Below are 20934 nucleotides of genomic sequence, written 5' to 3' on the forward strand. Positions count from 1 at the left end.
CTCGTCTGTGTAAATTGGCCTTTACAGTACAGTACAGTATTTCTATTGAACAGTAAAGGTGATATTGAATGGTATTATTGTATGTTCAACTAGAAGCTGGTGACTGGTTGAAAACCTACTCTGCGGCTTAAGTGAAAGCGCTGCCTTCTGAAATGATCCAGCCTTCTATTAATCCGCTGCTTCGAGGATAGAAGTGTGCTTAGATGTGTTTAAAACAAATAATGATGAATGTTTTGAATTTGTTTGATTAATATTTTATTTACTTTTATCACATGAAATATTCTTTCAATTCAATTCTACTCATAAACCAATCATGATTTGTGTGTTTGGTATAACTATACTGAGGTATAGTTCCTGATTTATTTGGGCGCCATTATCGCATACTTGTTTTGGTGTTGGGGTGTGAGGAGAACCATTCATTTTTTACACTTAAGTTTCTTTCCTTTACAAAGTGTATGTTATTATTTTGAATGCACCTCTTAGTGTTTACCAGGTCAATGCATTGCTAATTTTACAGTTCAAAGAACTTAATTATTAACACAGAATAAACTCCCAATTAATTTCCTCATACTATTTTTAGTATGTGTTTTTAAAATGAAGTTCCTAGTATTATTGGCTAGACATGCATGTCACGATTTACATAATATAATGTTACAAATTGACTGTAAAAAGAAACAATGAATGTTTACAAAATAATTGTGCAAAATCAAAAGTAAAGCTCTGTCTACACTTTCAAACTTTATTGTGAAAAAAAAGTTGAATTTGATTTAACTAGTTTCATAGTGAAGACAGAGCTTTAGGATTTACCTGAATACTGTCCTTTTATATCATTGTACATATCGCAGGATTTCTTGCGTATGATTGCATTTAGACTTGTCAGTGGACAAACGGTTTTTGAGCCAGGTCATTACATCCATTGAATCATTCTGGCCAAAACCACATATAATTAAAAAGTAACCATTGCAATCAATCATCAAATAAATGAAAGAACATCGTTTTACCAGAATAAATTTTAATATCTATATAATATTTAAATATACAAAATTTAAATAACTGTAGTTGCTCTTGTAATGTATATTTTTTAAATCACACTCTTGTTTACAACAAGACTAGCCATTTCTGGTTTATAAGTAAACAAATATATAATATAGTAATTACTAAATAAAACTGCCTAAAATATGTCTGTAGTAAATACTACGGTAGATATACAATAGAAATACATCTTGGTATATACAGTACTGTATGTAGGCTATATACAGTACTGTATGTAGGCTATATACAGTACTGTATGTAGGCTATATACAGTACTGTATGTAGGCTATATACAGTACTGTATGTAGGCTATATACAGTACTGTATGTAGGCTATATACAGTACTGTATGTAGGCTATATACAGTACTGTATGTAGGCTATATACAGTACTGTATGTAGGCTATATACAGTACTGTATGTAGGCTATATACAGTACTGTATGTAGGCTATATAAAACAGTTTTACAAGCAAAACATGACAGGAAACAAATGCCATACATTTTGATAGATAACATCTGTCTTACAGTGACACCAATATAGTATTAGTTAGGACACACAGTGACATAATAATAAAAATACTAAAACAAATAATAAACAAAATACAGAGTACCATAATAATATACAACCAATAATAAACATAATTAAATTAATAATAATAATAATAATATACGGTAAGTGGAAAAGGGACGCCAGCAAGTAAGCTTGAAATTGGGCGCCACTCTCAAAATACTTCAACATTTATATTATATTATTAAATAAATTATTAATTAGGACCATAATTGATAATTAAATTATATTTGATTAAAAATATATAGGTCAAATTAGTTTTAATAAAAAGTGGTAATAAAGATACATACAATAACATATACATACAATAATTGACAGCTTGAATTTATAAAAATATAAGTGTCCCACTATTAAAACTAATTGCTTTTAATCACTTTAACATTATTTTTTAATTGAAAACACAAGTTCACCCACCTTTCCCCTATTTTTAATGTTATGTTTAATGTTTCCATGGTTACTGATAGGTCAAAGTTCAAGCTTGATTGAAGTCCAATATGTAGCAAGCTTCTGTTTGAATAGTAAGAGGGGATTCCCCATATATTTTAGCTGGTAATAGAGATCGATATATGCAGTTTGTTGCTTATTGTTACAGATGGCATTGTAAAATGAAATTGCATCATGTCGATATTATATGATGAGCATAAAAATGTAAAGTGTTAAGTGTAGAGTGTATGTGCATGGAGGTATATACCTCCATGGTATGTGCAAGCCCCTAGACAGGATTTTTACAGCCGGTTATTTCCAACAAAAGGGGCAAAAATCGTCACAAGCTTGTTAGGCCTACATATACACCATTTTACTTCGCTGCTGGTCTTTAGTTGGAAAGGGCACAGGCAAAAGGAAGTTCCTTTGAACCCTCAAACCTCCTTGGCTTCTAGAGCACAATATGGAGATGTCTTAAGCTCTGTCTACACTATCAAACTTGACAAAAATAATGTGATGTGCCCATATATGGACATGATGATGTCATATCACTACCATATTTAAGCATATCACTACCATATTTTGGCACGTTATACTAATTTGAATGATAGTAGGTGTAGACAGAGCTTTAGGTCTGAAGCCAAGGACCCAAAGAATAAAGTAAATCCTCATTTAACAGCACATTTAACAATATTGACTTTATAACCCTCTCTATATTTATCTACATATTATTATGTACAGTACGGTAAGTAAAAATAATCCATTAAAATGAATACTGTGAGGTTTACAATATTGTTCACTATCTAAATGTTCTTACATCCTCTATGTCATAATTATTTTCTTTTATACTCAACCTGAGTGAGTATGTGCCTGAAGATAAAACGATAACATCTGCATACATACTGTAGCTTTACACTAGGCATTATAGAAAGTAGAATGTGATACACTAAGGGTTGCAGTTTTGCATTGCGTAACAAAACTATAATTTTGTATCAAAACTGTTAGAATTATTCTTTAAACCAAATTCATCCTTAAAATCAAATTCATTCTCCACAAGAGGTGCCCGTGAATGCTCTCGGACAACTGGTGGATGACTATTTCTGGGGCTGTTGAGATCTTCTTCTGAACTCGCCATGTCTTCGTAGTTGCCTACTTTTATGCCACGAGGAACGTTCAGAATCGGTGTGCCTGGAGCTTCTCCAAAATTAATTCCTATATAATAATTAAAAGATTAAAAAAAATGAGGTTTCATCGAAAAAAAACCCAGTGAAATGGAATAGTGTCTCAGATGATATCACAGCAACGAAAACAAATCTATTGGTACTACCTATCTCTTTTGCATAGCATATGAAATGACGTAATTTCCACCTGGTTCGTTGGTTTTTTGGTTGTATAGCCCTTTACAGAAAATTTCTTTTTTATTATTATTATTGATTATTATTGTATAGTGCAGGGTGGGCCAATTTACAGGTCTATTGGTATGTACATGTACTGTATTTACATGCTTGTTGATAATACTGTACAATGGGACTATTTGATAATACTATATATTAATATCCCATATTCTTTCATTTTTTTTTAATTGAATGATAAACTATTTGTTATTCAAATGAAATTAATGTAAGAATGATTAATACAATTGAGTAACAGATGTGGTATTTGATAAATAAACTGTTTAATAATTTAATATTTTAATTAATTAGTATGAAAAATATATTCCCAGTATATTATGTAATTATTTTTTATTCATTTTCATTCATTCAACTTTTATTCATCATTATATTATTCTCATTTTTTATATTTATTATTTTGTTCCGTTCCGACCACAAAAAGGAAGGAATAACAGTAAACTCTCCAAATTACCAAACATGGCTCAATCTAATACTCTGTTACTGTGGAAATTCATTTTTTTATTTAATTTTAAGAATTTGGGACATTTTCTAGTCTGGGGAGAGTTTCTGATTTTTCTAGAGCCCAGTTTGAGAAAATTTGACTGAAACCTCTAAAACAAGGAGGGAATAAACTAAATAATATAACAACTTTTGAGAAACTATAATGAACATCATGTGTTTAAATCTATGCTATCTGATTGGTTAAAGCACTGTCTACACTATGAAACTAGTTTGACAAAAAAAGTGTGATGTGCCCAAATATATTGTAGTGATATTCCCAAATATGGTAGTGATATGCTTAAATATGGCCATGATATATATTCAACCATAGCAATGAAAAGCCTTTTATGGAGGCAGCAATTTGAACTTTAATGTAGGTGTTATGATGACAGCTATCTCCATGGTTACAAGATGTTAGGCATGTGAGCCTGTGTTGTGGGCTCAGGGATGGATTGCTATAAAACATAAACTGATGGTCTTAACTCCCCAAGCTGGCTTTATCAGATAGACACCCTAAAGCCATCCCTGTTAGACCATTGCTATAGAACAGTCTTAGCATTAGTCAAGGCAATTGTTGACACCGACAAACAGAGATGTTTAAAGCTATGTCTACACTATCAAACTTTATGTGACAAAAAAATGGATGTGCACATATATGGACATGATGATGCCATATCACTACCATTTGGGCACATCAACTTTTTTTTGTCAAATTTATTTGATAGTGTAGACAGAGCTTTAGACTCTTTGAAGACTAGTATGCTTTAATTTGAAAAACCACTTAAAGGTTAGATAATGCTATGACAATGGTCTATATAATAAAGACTATGTGTTACATCACATATTATAGCCGGCTATGGCGATATGATCGTTTATAGAAAACCCCCAGAGCTGCTATCACTATGACAATGACAATGGCTCGGGTATGATGGGTAATAAAACCAATTCAGTAATCTGGATTTCTAAGTATATAGTTGTAGTTTCCAGATTACGTTAATATTTATAACATTATTAGTCGCGTGGACACGACTCTATAGTTCACTATGTCGGTCGGTCGGTCGGTCTGTCTGTCGGTCCGGTATCACTATGCGTTTTAGCACGCGACTTATGGCTGTTGGCCTTGTTAATTATTGACTCAATTTACATACTCACTCTACTGAGTTTTTGGGGCGGATCCAAGGAGAGCGCTTGGCTTGAATGCTCCTCCCTTTGACAGACTATTGATATTATTATGTTAGGTCTACCCCGTTTAAAAAATACTGTATCCACCCCTGCTATTAAGCACTGTCTACACTATCAAACTAGTTTGACAAAAAAGTATGATGTGCCCAAATATGGTAGTGATATTCCCAAATATGGTAGTGATATGACATCATCATGTCCATATATGGGCACATCACATTTTTTTGTCGCATAAAGTTTGATAGTGTAGACAGAGCTTTAGAATGCAAACTTTGGTAAACATTTGTACAAATTCATTCACAATTAAAGCAAGAAAACTTTTAAATTATAAGGTGCCAGGCAAAAGTAGTACAGAATTTAAATCAATCCATTAAAAATCAAAACAATATTACATTTTCCATCAAACAAGAAATAATTTTCAATTCCATAATTGTCAATGCATTACATACTCATGCTTAAATTTGCTGCAAATCATTATTAAACATAAACAGGATTTTGAAACAGGGTGAACATGAGGTTGAATCATCCCTGAACAACCCAAGATGACCCACATCAGAGAATTAGGGGTTGAATCACCCTTGAACCACACAAGATGACCCCAGGATGATCCCATCAGAGAACAAGGGGTTGAATCACCCATGGAACCACCCAAGATGACCCCAGGATGACCCCATCAGAGAACAAGGGGTTGAATCACCCATGGAACCACCCAAGATGACCCCATCATAGAACAAAAACTTAAAATAAAAAACAAATGAAATATCCAATGAACAAGAATACCAAGCAGAAGGATGAAATCAAATCGTGCATGAAATGTGGTAGACCCAAAAATGAAGTACATATGTTGAAAAGAAATACATTAAACATTTCATGTTCTCCTCTACTCATCTATACTTCAATTTGGATTCACCGCCAACTGTTGAATGTGCAAGTCTGGTCACATTTAACACACCACTTACATTTATGAGGGAGGAGGAAGGGTCTTTTCAACCCCCTCATATGAGGAGTCCTCACAGCCCTCTGGAACATTGATCATTTGTGTGCTTGTATTTTCTTTGGGAACAGAAACAATTATATTATTGAATAAAAAATATCCACAGATGACTGTAACAATTGCTTAGGCTTTTCACCATAGAAATAAAATCAACACATGCATAATCAAAGTATCAGCCTCTTTTGTAAACACATCAATGTAATGTTAACATAATGAACACATTTGTAGAAGATAATTCAGTATAAATTACAGGAAATCTACAGAAATAAAGCATATGTGATGTATACAAACACAGTTTTGAATTTTGAACCTAGATAAACATATTATAGTGTATTCTAAATATTTACTGTACTGTACTTTGTTAAAATGGAGATGAATGGCATGAATATGCCCAACACACAATAAAGTGAATGACATCAAACTGCCATACAGATGATTAGAATTATGAAAGTATTGAAAACTGCTATGTATTCAATTGCTAATGTGATTATGCAGAATGTACAGTATGGACAGACAACAGTGCAATGTAATGATTGTAATTGGTGGGGAGAAAATATGATGAACTTAACAACAGTCAGGAGTGCATAGGGGCATGATTCTTCTTTTGACAGTTAAAATAAAATTATGAACTACTTTTTAATATAGGCTAATGGCTCTCCATAGAGTTCAAACATTCCTGCCTCCCCACCCTGATTAAAGTCAGATCTATGGATAAGATGGGATTAACTTGCCACATGAATATGATTTGTCATTCCACAGTATACTGGCAAAGTGAATAAGAAATAACAAACAGAAACATCATCATTCAACAGAAAATATTAATGTTTTATTTTTTATTTATATTTCAAATCATTTGAATCTTATACTTTTTATAGTAACATCAAGGAATTGTTAATCAAGTTAATTTTATAATTATTTGCCTTAAATTTATTTATAAAAAAATTACTAAATACTGAAAAATTATTCTTAAATTTAATATTTCAACATTATTAAATATTAAAATCATCAAATATTCTGAAACCAGAAATTCGAAAATGTCTACTATTCCAACAATGTTGTCATTTGACATAGTTTATAATAATTTATTCCTTTTGGATTTTAATACAATTCTGGTTTCTAAGGAGTCAACTTGCGAATACAATGATATCATCCATTATATGCATGTATGTTGATTGGTATAACAACTTTTGTATGGTTTTATTATGTACCTAGACTACTAAATACTGCCCAACTTCCTATATTATAATATTATTATTTCCTATATATTCAATGTCTGTATAGAGGTATTATGTCAAGAGTTTATCATCTGAATATATGAAGCTTGTAGTAGTAGTATTAATATACAAAGCACCAATTTACTATACTGTATTTTTATATAAAACACCCAGTCAGGTTTAAAAAACATCAACTTCATCGCAAGATTTATCCACTACAAGAGGTGTTTGTGAATTCTCTCTGCCAATATGTTTTCTGGGGTTGTCAGAATCTTCAACTTTCATATCAACATTTGACGTGTCATGAATTTCAAAAGCTCCCTCTATACCTAATTTAAAGATTCAAAATTAAGTTCAGTCACCATAGACAACAAAAGGTGAACAGAAATAAGCAATTGAATTGACTGATAGTTTCAAACTTGTGAAGTACGGTACTGTTTGTGACAATGAAATGGAGATTTACAATGACATCAGCTTTTTTGTTTTTAAGGACAACTTTGAGAATCTGCAATGAATCTGTTTGATAACATTTATCATTGAATCAAGACTAGAAGACATCAGAATAATTTCCATAAATAAACCAAATTTTAATATTCACCATGCTGAGTACAAGTAAAGTACCAAAACCTACAAAGAACATACAGAATGGATCCAGAAAACGAGGGGTTCACAAAACTCTTGAACAAATTAACTAGGTAAAACATATTTTAACACAAAATAAACTGAAAATAAGATGATCAGAAAACACAAAATGAAAGACAAATTTAAGAAAGATTAAAAAGATTAATTAAACCAGGGAAAAGTGAATTCTTCCCTGATAAAACTATTGTCTCAAAACCCTGTCCAATATTTTAAAGTCAGGGCGGATTCAAGGGGGGAGGGGTCCCAGCTGACCCGGTCCCTCTCTAAATTTCACAAATTGCAGTGCAAAAGATAGGACATCAAATTATGTTCAGCACTTCATTTCACTACTTTAGCCCACCCCCCCCCCCCCCCCCGCCCCCCTATTTCAAAATCCTGGATCCGCCACTGAGAATGATGTTAGCTAGAATGTTAACAGTCCTTTATTACATGCATAAGTATCCACCACCAACTAAATGATTTATTTATTCACATTTAACATACCTCTTATGTTACAGTATGGGAGGCTAATCAATATAGGAAGAGTTCTCATAGCCCTCAGCTGCAACATTGATCATTTGTGTGAAAAAAATAAACAGAAATAACTATTTTATTTATAAATCATGAATGAAAATATCAACAAAATTTATCTAACTTAAATTTCAATCCATTTTTAAGCTTGTATGTAACAGCCTGTACCCCAAAACACAATAACAGGGTGTAGCGTGGGAATGAAGTAGTCTCGTACAAAGTACGATATTTTTTTAAACATCAATATAACATTGATTGATTGATGTAATGAACAAATTTACTTTAGATAAGAGTAAGTTAATAAATACATGGTTTAGCTTTTAACTATGATATCCTTTCATACAGTATTACATATAATTGTGTGCTGATAAGTTTTCAATAATGAATATCCTGTTTCCTACAGTATACTAATAGGCATGTATCAAATGCAAGTTTAACATTCTCATAGTACCATACAAATAATTAAAACAAGTCACTGGTGTCTATATAACATACTATAAAACAAGTCACTGGTGTCTATATAACATACTATAAAACAAGTCACTGGTGTCTATATAACATACTATAACAGTAATTCTATTTTTTTAAAGTTTTCTAGTTGCTGTATTAATTGTCTTTCTGTTTTTGCCAGAATCCAAGAGGAAACCCAGTATTTTTTCTGAAAAGTTATGATTCTTCCATTTGTTTTGTCTTCACAAGCGATCGAAAGTCGGTGAATCACACAGAAGAAAAACGAAAATATCAATCCGCATGCAATGCATGTTGGGATTTACAGCAGGCCACTTCAATTAATAAAATCAACTTATTTTTAATCGTTTAAAGACGAAAAAAGTTATCGCAATAGGACCATCTATTATTTATTTTTATATTAAATTTTTTATTTAAATTAAACAAGTTTGTCACCTAATAAATTAGATCTAAAAAACGTAGGGAATGAGGCTTTAAGATGAAAAGCTCAAAATCACATAGCCCATGTTGAAATATTAATGTTAAACAAAATGGATGGAGTGTGAAAGTGAAAGGAGTGATGATAGGATCTTAAAAGGCGAAAACGATCTTAAAAGGCGAAAACAATTTTAAAAACTATTAAAAATATAATGAGTACAACAAGTATATATAGCCACCATTAAAAGAACTATCGGCACAGTAAATGTAATTTATTATCTTTTATCAATATCTTCATCTATTGGCCCAGGCAATGATGCCTAGTTCACTGTGTCAATAGATAACATAAATAAGGAGCACATCAATGAAAACAATACATTGCCGCTATGAAGCAATTGACCTGACCTGGTCAACCATGCTGATAGAAAACACTACTTTACATGCACGGTGTTCCGCGTCAATAGTAAACTTTCACTACATGTACGATTACACTGTGCCGATAGCATTATCCATAAAACCTACTAAAAGTATGATGAGAGAAAAGCCATACCTGATGATATTGTTTTCACTTTTTCAGTAGAACCGTTTTTATAATTTGGTTGAAGTTCCAAACTACCTTTACCCACTGACATCTTTTTCACATTGCCATCACAAACAACCTGAGAACTTTCAACTTCTTTGGATTTTTCATTTGGACCTTGGTACCTAACAAAAACATTATTATTAATATATTTTGTTATAAATACAGTAGATTTAGGCTTAATGTTTAAACAAATATATCATAGGTATAAAGACCAGAAACAGAACAGTCAAACTAATAAAATAGATACAATAATAATGAAGCTTTTTACTTATTTTTCAAGTTTGCAAGCAAGTATAATTCAATGCTTTTATTATAAAATCCATAAACTATTTTATTCACAAGCAAATTTTAAAAAATTAGAAAATATTTTATAAATAAATCATAAAATATGATTTACCTTTTTATATATATTCTTATACACACAACTACTGTAATGATAATCAATATGACAAAGAAAACTATTAAAAATATCTGCCAGCCTTCCCAGCCACTATCTGAAAGAAAAAAAAAATTTCGCACATTCATACACACAAAAACAAATAAAGAAGCAGCTGAACGCAACACAACTCTGTGTCGACATAAGCACCCTGAGCAACTGAATGCAACTCAATTCTGTGTCGACATAAGCACTCTCAGCAACTGAACGCAAGTCAATTCTGTGTCGACATAAGCACTCTCAGCAACTGAACGCAAGTCAATTCTGTGTCGACATAAGCACTCGGAGCAACTGAACGCAACAACTCAATTTTGTGTCAACATAAGCACTCTGAGCAACTGAACGCAACTCAACTCTGTGTCGACATAAGCACTCTGAGCAACTGAACGCAACTCAACTCTGTGTTGACATAAGCATTCTGAGCAACTGAACGCAAGTCAATTCTTTGTCAACATAGCCATCTGAGCAACTGAAATAGACTCAATTCAACTTTGTGTCGACGTAATCTGCTCCTAAAATATGTTCATTTCATTTATTTTAAAGAAAAAACAGTGAACAAAGTTAAAAATACAAACACAAGCAACATAAAACAAAAATGCATTGAGGTGTTAGTGTTAGTAATTTCTTTCTGGCTGTTTTCAATATTTTTTTTTTTGATTTAGCATTCACTTATTTTATTTTATATCTCCACCAAGATCCAGCTCCCTGATACCCATAGCATTATTATTTTTTCACTAATTTTCCACAACATCTCTAGGCTAGTCCACAATGTGATATGATGCCTCTGGGCTGGCCCACAATGTCCCCAAAATATGACACCGTTAGGTTGGCCCACAATGTCCCCAAGATGCATCTAAGTTGGCCCACAATGTCCCCAAGATGCCTCTAGGTTGGTCCACAATGTCCCCAAGATGGCTCTGGGTTGGCCTAAAGTGTCTGTCCCCAAACAAGTTTTTATTCTAAGTATTTTAACCAGGTTTGACTTTATCAAATAAAAAAGTACTTGAATTAACAGATAGGACAGTTAACTTGTTAATTTGTTATAAATAGTAGTAAAAGAAAAATACCAATAAGTTACTTTTAAATAAATTGTGATAAATGCAGATTTGTGCTTTTATTTGATGATAATATTAAATATTAATCGTGTTATATAATAATTATTATATTATTTACAAGATTAGTAAACTCAGTAATAAAAGGGGTACCAACTATTCTAATGTATGATATTTCATTTACTACTGCTTCAAATGGCTATCTACAATACCTGTAGGTTGAGGATCATTGGATGACATAACTGTACTATGCTTAATATCTGCAGTAAAATAATAATTATTGTTGGAAAATGTTTGATTTTTGACAATCTACCTAGGAACCAGTTACGTTAGCAGAGTTTTTACAAACTCTAGGTCCAGGTGGCAACACAATAGGTCACATCAAATCAAAAGCTCCCAAATAAAAGTATGAGAACCCAGTTAAAACAGTGAACACAGCATATATTTATATTTAAACACATTTTACTCATAAAAGCAAACTGAAAATCTGTTGAAACATTTGTGTGATAGATTTGATGTATCTTTGTGGTTAAGTTGTCGGGCACCACCAGGGTACTGGGTACAAATCCTGTCTATGGTTTCTAATAATTTGTTTATGTTGTGAGAATTAATAACGGGACGTGAAAATAGTAATTGACATAATAAAAAATAAGATTAATCTTGCTTCAAAGTACAGTACTGCAGAATTAAAGAAACTAAATTGAAATCTTTCATTTGTAAACCAAAAAAAAAACCAAAGTTTTGAACTACTGCAAGTGCTGCTGTAAAAATAAGATCAAGAAAAGGGGGAAAAATGGAAGTTCATACCAGCACACAAAGTATAGGGATATACCCTCGTCGCTTACCAGGGGTTTAAACTAATGAACTGGGGGTTAGCACCAGTTGCGTCTCAGAACTCAAGCACCTCTATTTATCATTTATAAAGTACAAACATAGCATAGCACAATGTGGCAGGATTAGTTTTCACTCTCTTTATATTAAAATACACAAAATAAAATACATGACAAAAATTGTAATAAAATTGATATATAAAATAGCATTTTTCAGTCAAGCAATCCAACCTAATGTAACCACAATAACATATAATGAGAACATGTTTTTTTATACATAATGTGAAGAAAACACAATTATACAGTAGTGAGCTTACACTATCCATAATATATACAGTAATATCAGGTAATGTACCATTTAAAAAAAAAAACACTTACAGTGTAATAAGCAGTGTGCTTGTTAATTGGGTTTTGTCTCAGCGTGCAATGCCAACAATATGAATGAAAATTATTTTGGACAATGCAGTACCAAAGCAACAAAGCAATATTAGCTTTGCAACTAGATTATTCTAAAAGTGGGGTAGATACGGAAGCTATCATAGCACATGAGTATTAGAATAGCAGTGCAATTAAATTTAATGAAATAAATAAATATCATTCAATTAAAGCATGTAAGACTTTATAACGGTTTTGTAAAATACAGGTACCAAGTAGACAACTAACATACCCGTTGCTAATAAGTTCAGGCTATTGATACTTCGTGTTGTCTCTGTTGTTATAACCCAGGAAAGACATTAAAATAAAACATGAAAGGTATTTCATTTCACATGTTTAACATTGAAACATTCAAGGTATATTTATCCATTTAAGTACTGCACCTTTCACCTGTTAAATTTTACAGATATACAAACTTGAATTTACATGCATACTGACGTATGTACGATCAGATAGAGAATTGTGTTACTATAATTTAAACAATCTGCAACATTTGAATTATTTTATTCGGATATTTCCTTTTTTTTATCTCAATTTAAAATGATCTTCCGATGTAATGGCACATTCTGTATCTGAAGAATTCTTTTGTTTGGATTCAATAGATATTATTATTCTGTTTATATGGGCATGTTAAATTGTCTTCATGGAAAATGTATTCCAATCAAACATGTGATTGAATAATATTTTAAAAAATAACATGATTATTTAGTGATACCATGAAGGTACCTGGATGATGATACTTTACCAATCAGACATGTGATGGAATAACATTATATGAAATGATGATTATTTGATTATAAGATAAGTACTGAAATGTTGGCATTTAATGTAATACTATAGTACAGATAATATCTATATAGACTTAACGTGTCATGTTACCTTCAGGGTTAGATGTAGTACCTTCAGGAGTACTACTGTATTCAAAAGTAAACTCTGTAGTACCTAGAATATCAGACGAATTAGTCAAATCTGAAATATACATAATAGCATGCTTCGTTTCAATGTATATAATATTTTATTACATCTTAAACGATTACAAAGAGTTTTTGTGTTTTTTTTAGACTTTTTCACATTTTCATATAACATAGTCATATTAGGAAAGATGGCAGTACAGTAGCCGTAAAGAGTATTAACTTTGTTTGTAATAAATATTAATAGTGTTAATATTGGACTAAGCTAGATACTGTACCCATACATACATACAGAGAGTATATATAATATTAGATTAATAAATATTATACTTGTACAGTATATTGCAATAAATTTATTTTATATAATTACATACAGATGCATACACAAAATTGCTTGTTTCCATGCTAAATAATGTGAGCTGCACAATGAAGCAATTTTAACGTTGGGTTACCTTCAGCTGTGATGGTTTTTGGATGGGTGTGTTCATCTGTTATAGGAAATTGCGTAGAATCTACATCTGGTGTCTGTGTCAAACCTGAAACCATATTTTCGTTAATAATGCTATACACACCATGCAATTAGTATTTTGATATAATTATTCAGAATTCAAATGCAATTAAATTTTTAGAATCCGTCTACGGCGAATTATATTAATGATATTGATATTTCTCCTTAAAAACATGCATTTTTACCTTCTGTTGTAAAAGTAGTAGAAATAGTAGGCACAGTTGTAGTGTAACCTGAAAATGTATGATGATTAAAAAAACAAATAATCCTACAATTTCATTCCAATATTATAATTTTTGTTAGAAATCAGACCACGACTTATACTCTATACACCGCAGCATGATTTTTTTATTTAAGCATTTTATAAAAAATAAACCGAAAATTACAACATTAATAACAAACAATATTGAGCATTTATACGCTTTTTACCGGAGTCTTACAATGCGACATGAACATTATTGAAATACGGTAGGTGAGTTTTCCTAGAGGTTTGAATTAAAAATGGGATGGAGTGTAACGGATGGAAGGAGGAAGTTGGTTCCAGATGTTGCTGCCTGAGCAAAGCATGATCATAATTATTAGAGCTAGATGTTCATAGTTATATATAAATATAATTTTTTTATATTTTATAATAATTATAAATACTTTAATACTAATAGTTGAAGTAAAAAAAGTTTGTGAGAATAATCTTAAAAAAGAACCAACAACAACTACTATAAGATCACAATAATGGTAAACAATAGAGTAACTTTATTGGTTTTTGTCCTCCTTGGCGTGCCATAAAATACTCTTTTTTTTTTGCCTTCTATCCTCTTCTTTTGTATTGAACTTAAATTACATAATAAAAATAATTACAGTACTGTAATAAAAACATAAGGAAAATAAATATGTTTACTGTACTTGAAAATTAAATGAAAAACTTTTATTTACTGTAAAAAAGGGAAAAGAAAATGTATCTTACGGGGCAGTGTGTTTCCCTTGAAGGATAAAATTAATAAAAACTTTAAAACTGCAACATATTCAACAAGTTGTCAGCAACTGTGTAATGGCGAGTATAGCAGCTCTTACAGTACAGTCTTTTCTTAAAAGTTTATACTGTACTGTAATGTATTTAAACTGTTGTTTCAATGTTGATATAACAGTGCATCCTTGTTTATTATAAAAACACTTGAAGCAGGACAAATACTGGTAGTATAGGGTAAAATAATGAATAATAACAGCTTAAAATGGTTACTCATACTGCAAATGATATTCAGACTCAGTCCGTGAAAAAAAAATTAATTAAATTAGTTTTTTAACACAAAATAACTTCAGCTGTGATGGTCAACACATCATTTCTGATTTTCTGTTGAGCACAACATTTTTTCTTCGAAACATTTTTATAAATAGGATCATGTTGTAACTAAAAATAGCTCCATATGCAAAAAAAAAAGAGTTAAAATATCTGAATTTGACTAGAATCAGGTTTTTCAAATCATACAGTATTCAAAATTGTATTCTCTAGTTCTGAAGAAACAGGACCTTTTAGTATTGTAAACCACATACTGTACATTTGGCTTCAGAGAAGTTGTTTATGGTTAACCATTTTTATTACATACTGAATCAACATCTTGAACAGGAAAGCCTGTTAATTGTATTGATCAGTCTGGTTAATAATTACCAAATATCATAACAATTATGGCTAGCTAATCTTGACAAAATGGTATTACAAAACAAGGGAATGATTATGGCTATTTGGATACACCTTCTCTTTAGGCTGTCGTTTATACTGTAGTCTGATCATAAATTTTGTTTGATTTCCTGGTAGATTTCCCTTTAGAATTTGGTAGAAGGGGAACTTAAAGCGGAAATAAATTATATTTGTCACTGAGGGGGACATAAAAAGGGAAAGTTTATACTTTGTAATTGTACATAAGAAATATAAATGAAGTTTATTCAAAAAGACTTCCTGGTTCCTCAAATTAAACTCAGTGAAATATTTTATAAGGAAACTATTAAAATACAGTGGCTCTATTATCAGCATATTCTAGACAGTATTCATGTTGATCAGATAACATGGGCTGGGCATCGTTAAAGGTTTATGTCGACATTCATGTAGTATAGTAGAAGTATCGCATTATAAGCATGGTACGGAGATTGAATATTATAATAATAACATTAACAACATACATCAAACTACATTCATTTAATTAGCAACAATTCCTATTTTTCAATCATTAAATAATTGATTATCAAAAATTATTTTTAGAAATGTTTCTCATTTAGTAATATAATACTCTATTCAATCATAATAATAAATAAGAAATTCCTTTCTGAGTCACCTTTATAATCAAACTATGTCCCCATTGTTCAAACAAAGCTATAAATCAGGAAATTCAGGTCAAAATTCTACAATTGTTAAAGGATTAAATCTTTTTTGCAAATAAATTACTCACAAGTTTATGATTTATTTTGCGTATATATTTTAAGCATTGAAATAATTACAACTTGAGAACTGGAAATTGGAATGAAAATAAGAAGTAATAAAACAATAAATTGTTAATTAAAAGATTTTAAGCAGAGAATACTGTATTTTGAAGATCTACATAATGACGTAAGGTTACATCCATCACATGGATATTACTATGAAGCAATCACTATAACAACTAAACGCTATATATTTGACTAGCTGCAGTTTGAATTTATTTTTGATAAACATTATTCGCAGCATAATTTAAGCATTTTGCCAATTTATAGGAATAATGTATACTGTACCTCTCTTCGGATAGAGAGGCTAATGTTGGTTTATCCAGGTAAGCTAGGCACGAAATAGACTAAAGATTTATTTTTGAGATAGGCATTGTTTTATTGCAACTTATTAGAAAAAAGAATTCATAATTTAGTAGCAATTACTAACAGGACTAGAACTGGTCGTTGACATTGCTTGAATTTGCCAGTAAAATGAGTCATGTTATTCATACTGAGTTTAAGTCAATGTAACATGCCAAATATTGTCACCAGAAACAGGAGGTTTTAGTTAACAACCGACTTTCAACTTGACAGATAGTTAAGACTGTTTAATACATAAAAAGTGTATGGAAATTGAAAATTGCAAGACAAGGAACAGATCTGTAAACATACAAAATGTCTTCAAACAGAATATTATTATTTGGCATGTACTAGTACTTTTATAAATAGTAATTATTTACTCTACAATACAATAGTACTTCAAATACTTTTCTAAATTTATATATTTATGGGCAATTCCATGGTCACTCGCATTACACATTACAGTCATTTTTGTTAGTCTAAGCTTTGTACTTTCTATACTAATTGGATTTTTAAGTCAATGTTTTATATGAACATACTTTAGGTGCAAGTCTTTAATAAAATACTATAAAAAAAATTGTATGTCTTTTACTTCGACAATGACGCCATTGCGAAATTCTGTCACACGCATTACACAAAAAGGACACAACAAAAATTTGATTAGATTTGATAAGAACGTGTCCTTAAACTAAAAATATATGAATCAAAAGATCTTTTATTTTTAATTGCTGTACTTTTAAAGTATAAAATAGGATAATAAAAAAATTCAACATTACATAGATTTTAAAAATATTTTACATTTTAACAAAAAAGTCCCGTCACTCGCATTACTGTCACTCGCATTACCGTAAGAAGTGAACTTAGTATTTACTAAGCAAAGCAGAAAGAAAAGTAGACAATAATTAAATAATGCAACATTAAACCACTCAAAGAATGTTATATCAATTTTCAAGTAAAAACTTTTATTTCAACTCATTTGGATGAAGTTCTAAAAGACATCATCTATTTTTAACACTAACAGAACATCTTGATTTTTTACAAACACAATAACAGAACACTTATACGGTCACTAAAAATGAAAATAGAAAATTCAAACAGCCATTTTACAAATTATGGAACTCAAAGTTCTTCGCAAACCAGCATCAAGCATTCTTTTTGCCCTGGTAGTGGCTTTAGCAAAGCCATAGCACTTCTAAAAGGTGATGGCCCGTCTGATGCCAAAGCAGCCTTCTTTGCTCTGAACTAATAGCCACACGTTTTCTATTAGCAACTTTAAGAGCATCAATCTTCTGCTTCTTCAAAGCTGGTGGCAGAGCTAGAATTTTCTCTTTTCTTTTACTTTTTTACTTCTTTTCGAAATTTCATTTTGTTTGTTTCTGTATGAGGTGTATTTTCCCTCGGCTTTCAGTTTTTCTAGGTACTTTCTCTGTCGTTCGGCCATTTCTAAAGGCAGGATGCAAATGTGAATGATAATTTAAAATTATTTTTAAATAATAAGCAATTATATATTTTGTTTTTAAAACTACAATGCTTTAGACCTGGTGGTTTAAAATATGCCTAGTAAATAATAATATATAAATAATAATATATAAATAAATTATTATAGCCTTAGGCCTATGCGGTGTTTTCAAATTATAGAATTTGAAATAATTAACACTAACAATATAAGAAAAAAAAACTTAAAAATTGTGATTAAATATAAATGTATACTTATTCTTACCTTCTTATCTTCACAAAAGATTGTACCAAATTTGTTAAATCTCACCAGATTTAGTGTTTTTTATTTAATGAGCTCTTATAATGATTTGATTTTTCAAATGATTTAACTGCAAAAAGGTCGTTGCTAGGGATTGTGCCCTCAACAAACCTAATGCTATAATTATTATACTGTAGTGCCTCCAAATAAGGGCCAAATCACACATTGTATTATGAAATTAATGTATATACTAATTCTGGGACTAATTCATAACTAATGATAGATTAATTACTATTTTACTTTACAAAAAAAAGAGTTTTAGTAATGTCACTCGCATTACATTGTCCATTTTTTAACGTCACTCGCATTACATGTCACTCGCATTTCACTTTTCAATGTCTCAACAATTTTGTATTTACGGGGATTTTTTATTTTTATTTGTCAAATTTTAATTGTTCAAAGTAGTATAGCTAAATTATAAAATTTCATTAAAAAAAATTATCATCATGATGGTATAAAAAAAAAAATCATTTTTTTTGTCACTCGCATTACATACCCTAATATATAACAGAATATACACAGCACTCCTATGGGATATTCAACATTTGTAGTTATATAATATTTTCCATATATCTTAAGTGTACTACCGTATTACTTAGACATGTTACTTTATAAATATTGCTTTGTTGGGAAAATAATAATCAGTTAACGTAATTACCTATTTTTCACACCTAAAAAAAAATATATATTCAACATTGAATAAACGTAATTTTTTGGCTGCAAAAAGTCATAAATGAATTGAAAAAGTTAAAAACCTAGTTCCCACATATTCAAAGAGTAACATAAACACAAATTTTGAGCTGACTAATTAATTTGAATTTTTTTGGTCATGTCCATGTTTGCATGGAATTGCCCATATACATTTCCTCCAAGGCATGATGTAAACATTTTACTCACTTGGTTTTTCAGGAAGGGAAAAATTGAAAGTTGGTGGAGGAATGTGGCACTCACAGACCCTTTCATGGAGGAATCCATCGAAACATCTGCCTTGTTGTGACATGTGCTTAGAATATTTTTATTTGTAGAATCTGTGATACAAAATATTATATTTGTCTTTAATAAATATTAAGGAGAAACGTTTATGCGACACGGACAATCTCTATTCAGAGACAAACAAGCAGCTAATACTAGTTAAATCAGTAGCACTTTACATCAATTATCATAAAATTAAACTTTGAACATTTCTGCAGGTAGGTAATTATAATATAGCAAGTCATAGTCTTGATCTACTGAAAAACATACTTGAATTTTAACTTACCATATGAAAATAATATTCCCAAATTAAGGTTTAATTATATAAACTTGAGTGTTCTTCTACATCGAGCAAACTGTTGTTGTTAAAGCTGAAAGAAATGTAAAAAGGCTTTAGTAATTATTAGAGAATTGCTATTCTTTTACTGTATCCTTTACACACATTAGATCCAAATATACTGAACTGAACCTAAACTGAAGACCTTTTGGGATTAGGTTAGGCCTACCGTACAGTACCAGTAAATGATTTACGCTCAGTTTACATTATCTAGTTTGAAAAAAACAGCTTGATGTGTCCAATGGCAATGATAATGACAGCATTTAAAAAAAAAAAAATTTAATATAGGCCTACTATCTTACCAACTATATAGTATAAAGTATAAGTAGCTCTACTGTATAGTAAAGTAGCCACACTAAATCAGGAAGGAGGTATAAACAAAAACAGTACACATACTGTATCTACCAAAACCCCAAAAAGATGCAGTTCTTATCACCAAGTAAACATACCTTAATATTATTGGTTGAATTTGTCTCCGTCCTACATATTCTAAACAAAACAATAAACAACCGATCCGAGAGAGCAACAGTGTATCAACCAAATACGTTTCTCTATTAAATAAACAATGAAGTTGTTGTAATCCACAAATAGAGGGCGCACCATCTGTAATTCCAATTGTCAGATGAAGGAATTTCCTTGTATCATACAGTACAGTATTATATAATTATGAATATTATAACATGCATAATAACATAATTTATATAATACCATATTTAGAATTATACCGTACTTTATCAACATTATTTACTGTTCAAATAACTATTCAATTGTTTCCATTGTGTATACAAATTATTTTTATATTTTATATAATATTGTCTGTACAGTAGTAGTAGAAGATTTTCTGATTTTTATATGAATTAGACCAATAAAAGATGAGTTAAATCAAACCATGATTTTTATTAACTATTAAAAATAAATATCTAATTAACTAACAATAATACAACATAAACATAAAAAATTAAAAT

General features: G+C 30.6%; 1 protein-coding gene across 11 annotated transcripts; it reads right to left on the reverse strand.

The window, feature by feature from the left end:
* Positions 1-245: 245 nt before the first annotated feature.
* On the reverse strand, positions 246-20516 carry LOC140052584 (uncharacterized). Of its 11 annotated transcripts, none has more exons than XM_072098203.1 (12): positions 20419-20516; positions 19919-20003; positions 19558-19688; positions 14282-14329; positions 14041-14124; positions 13557-13646; positions 12910-12951; positions 11625-11672; positions 10322-10418; positions 9892-10046; positions 8430-8487; positions 3124-3234 (listed from the first exon to the last, which is right to left on the reverse strand). In XM_072098203.1, the coding sequence occupies exons 3-11, from the start codon at positions 19658-19660 to the stop codon at positions 8453-8455; spliced, it is 702 nt and encodes a 233-aa protein (XP_071954304.1). In that variant the 5' UTR covers positions 19661-19688; positions 19919-20003; positions 20419-20516; the 3' UTR covers positions 3124-3234; positions 8430-8452. The 11 variants fall into 11 exon arrangements, with proteins under 11 accessions (XP_071954294.1, XP_071954298.1, XP_071954295.1 ...); XM_072098202.1 differs by lacking the exon at positions 8430-8487 and adding an exon at positions 6056-6149 and having other exon boundaries at positions 3126-3234; XM_072098204.1 differs by lacking the exon at positions 3124-3234 and adding an exon at positions 7506-7633.
* Between the last annotated feature and the right edge of the window lie 418 nt (positions 20517-20934).

The sequence above is a fragment of the Antedon mediterranea genome, chromosome 6, assembly GCF_964355755.1.
Source record: "Antedon mediterranea chromosome 6, ecAntMedi1.1, whole genome shotgun sequence".
In the NCBI taxonomy this organism is placed as follows: Eukaryota; Metazoa; Echinodermata; class Crinoidea; order Comatulida; family Antedonidae; genus Antedon; species Antedon mediterranea.

Excerpts from the sequence above, each read along its gene's own strand:
- LOC140052584 (XM_072098193.1), bottom strand. The coding sequence starts at position 19,660 with ATGTCACAACAAGGCAGATGTTTCGATGGATTCCTCCATGAAAGGGTC. Across the intron at positions 14,330-19,557 it reads TTCCCTTCCTGAAAAACCAA|GTTACACTACAACTGTGCCT; the intron begins GTGAGTAAAATG and ends ATACATTTTCAG. Across the intron at positions 14,125-14,281 it reads TACTACTTTTACAACAGAAG|GTTTGACACAGACACCAGAT; the intron begins GTAAAAATGCAT and ends ATATGGTTTCAG.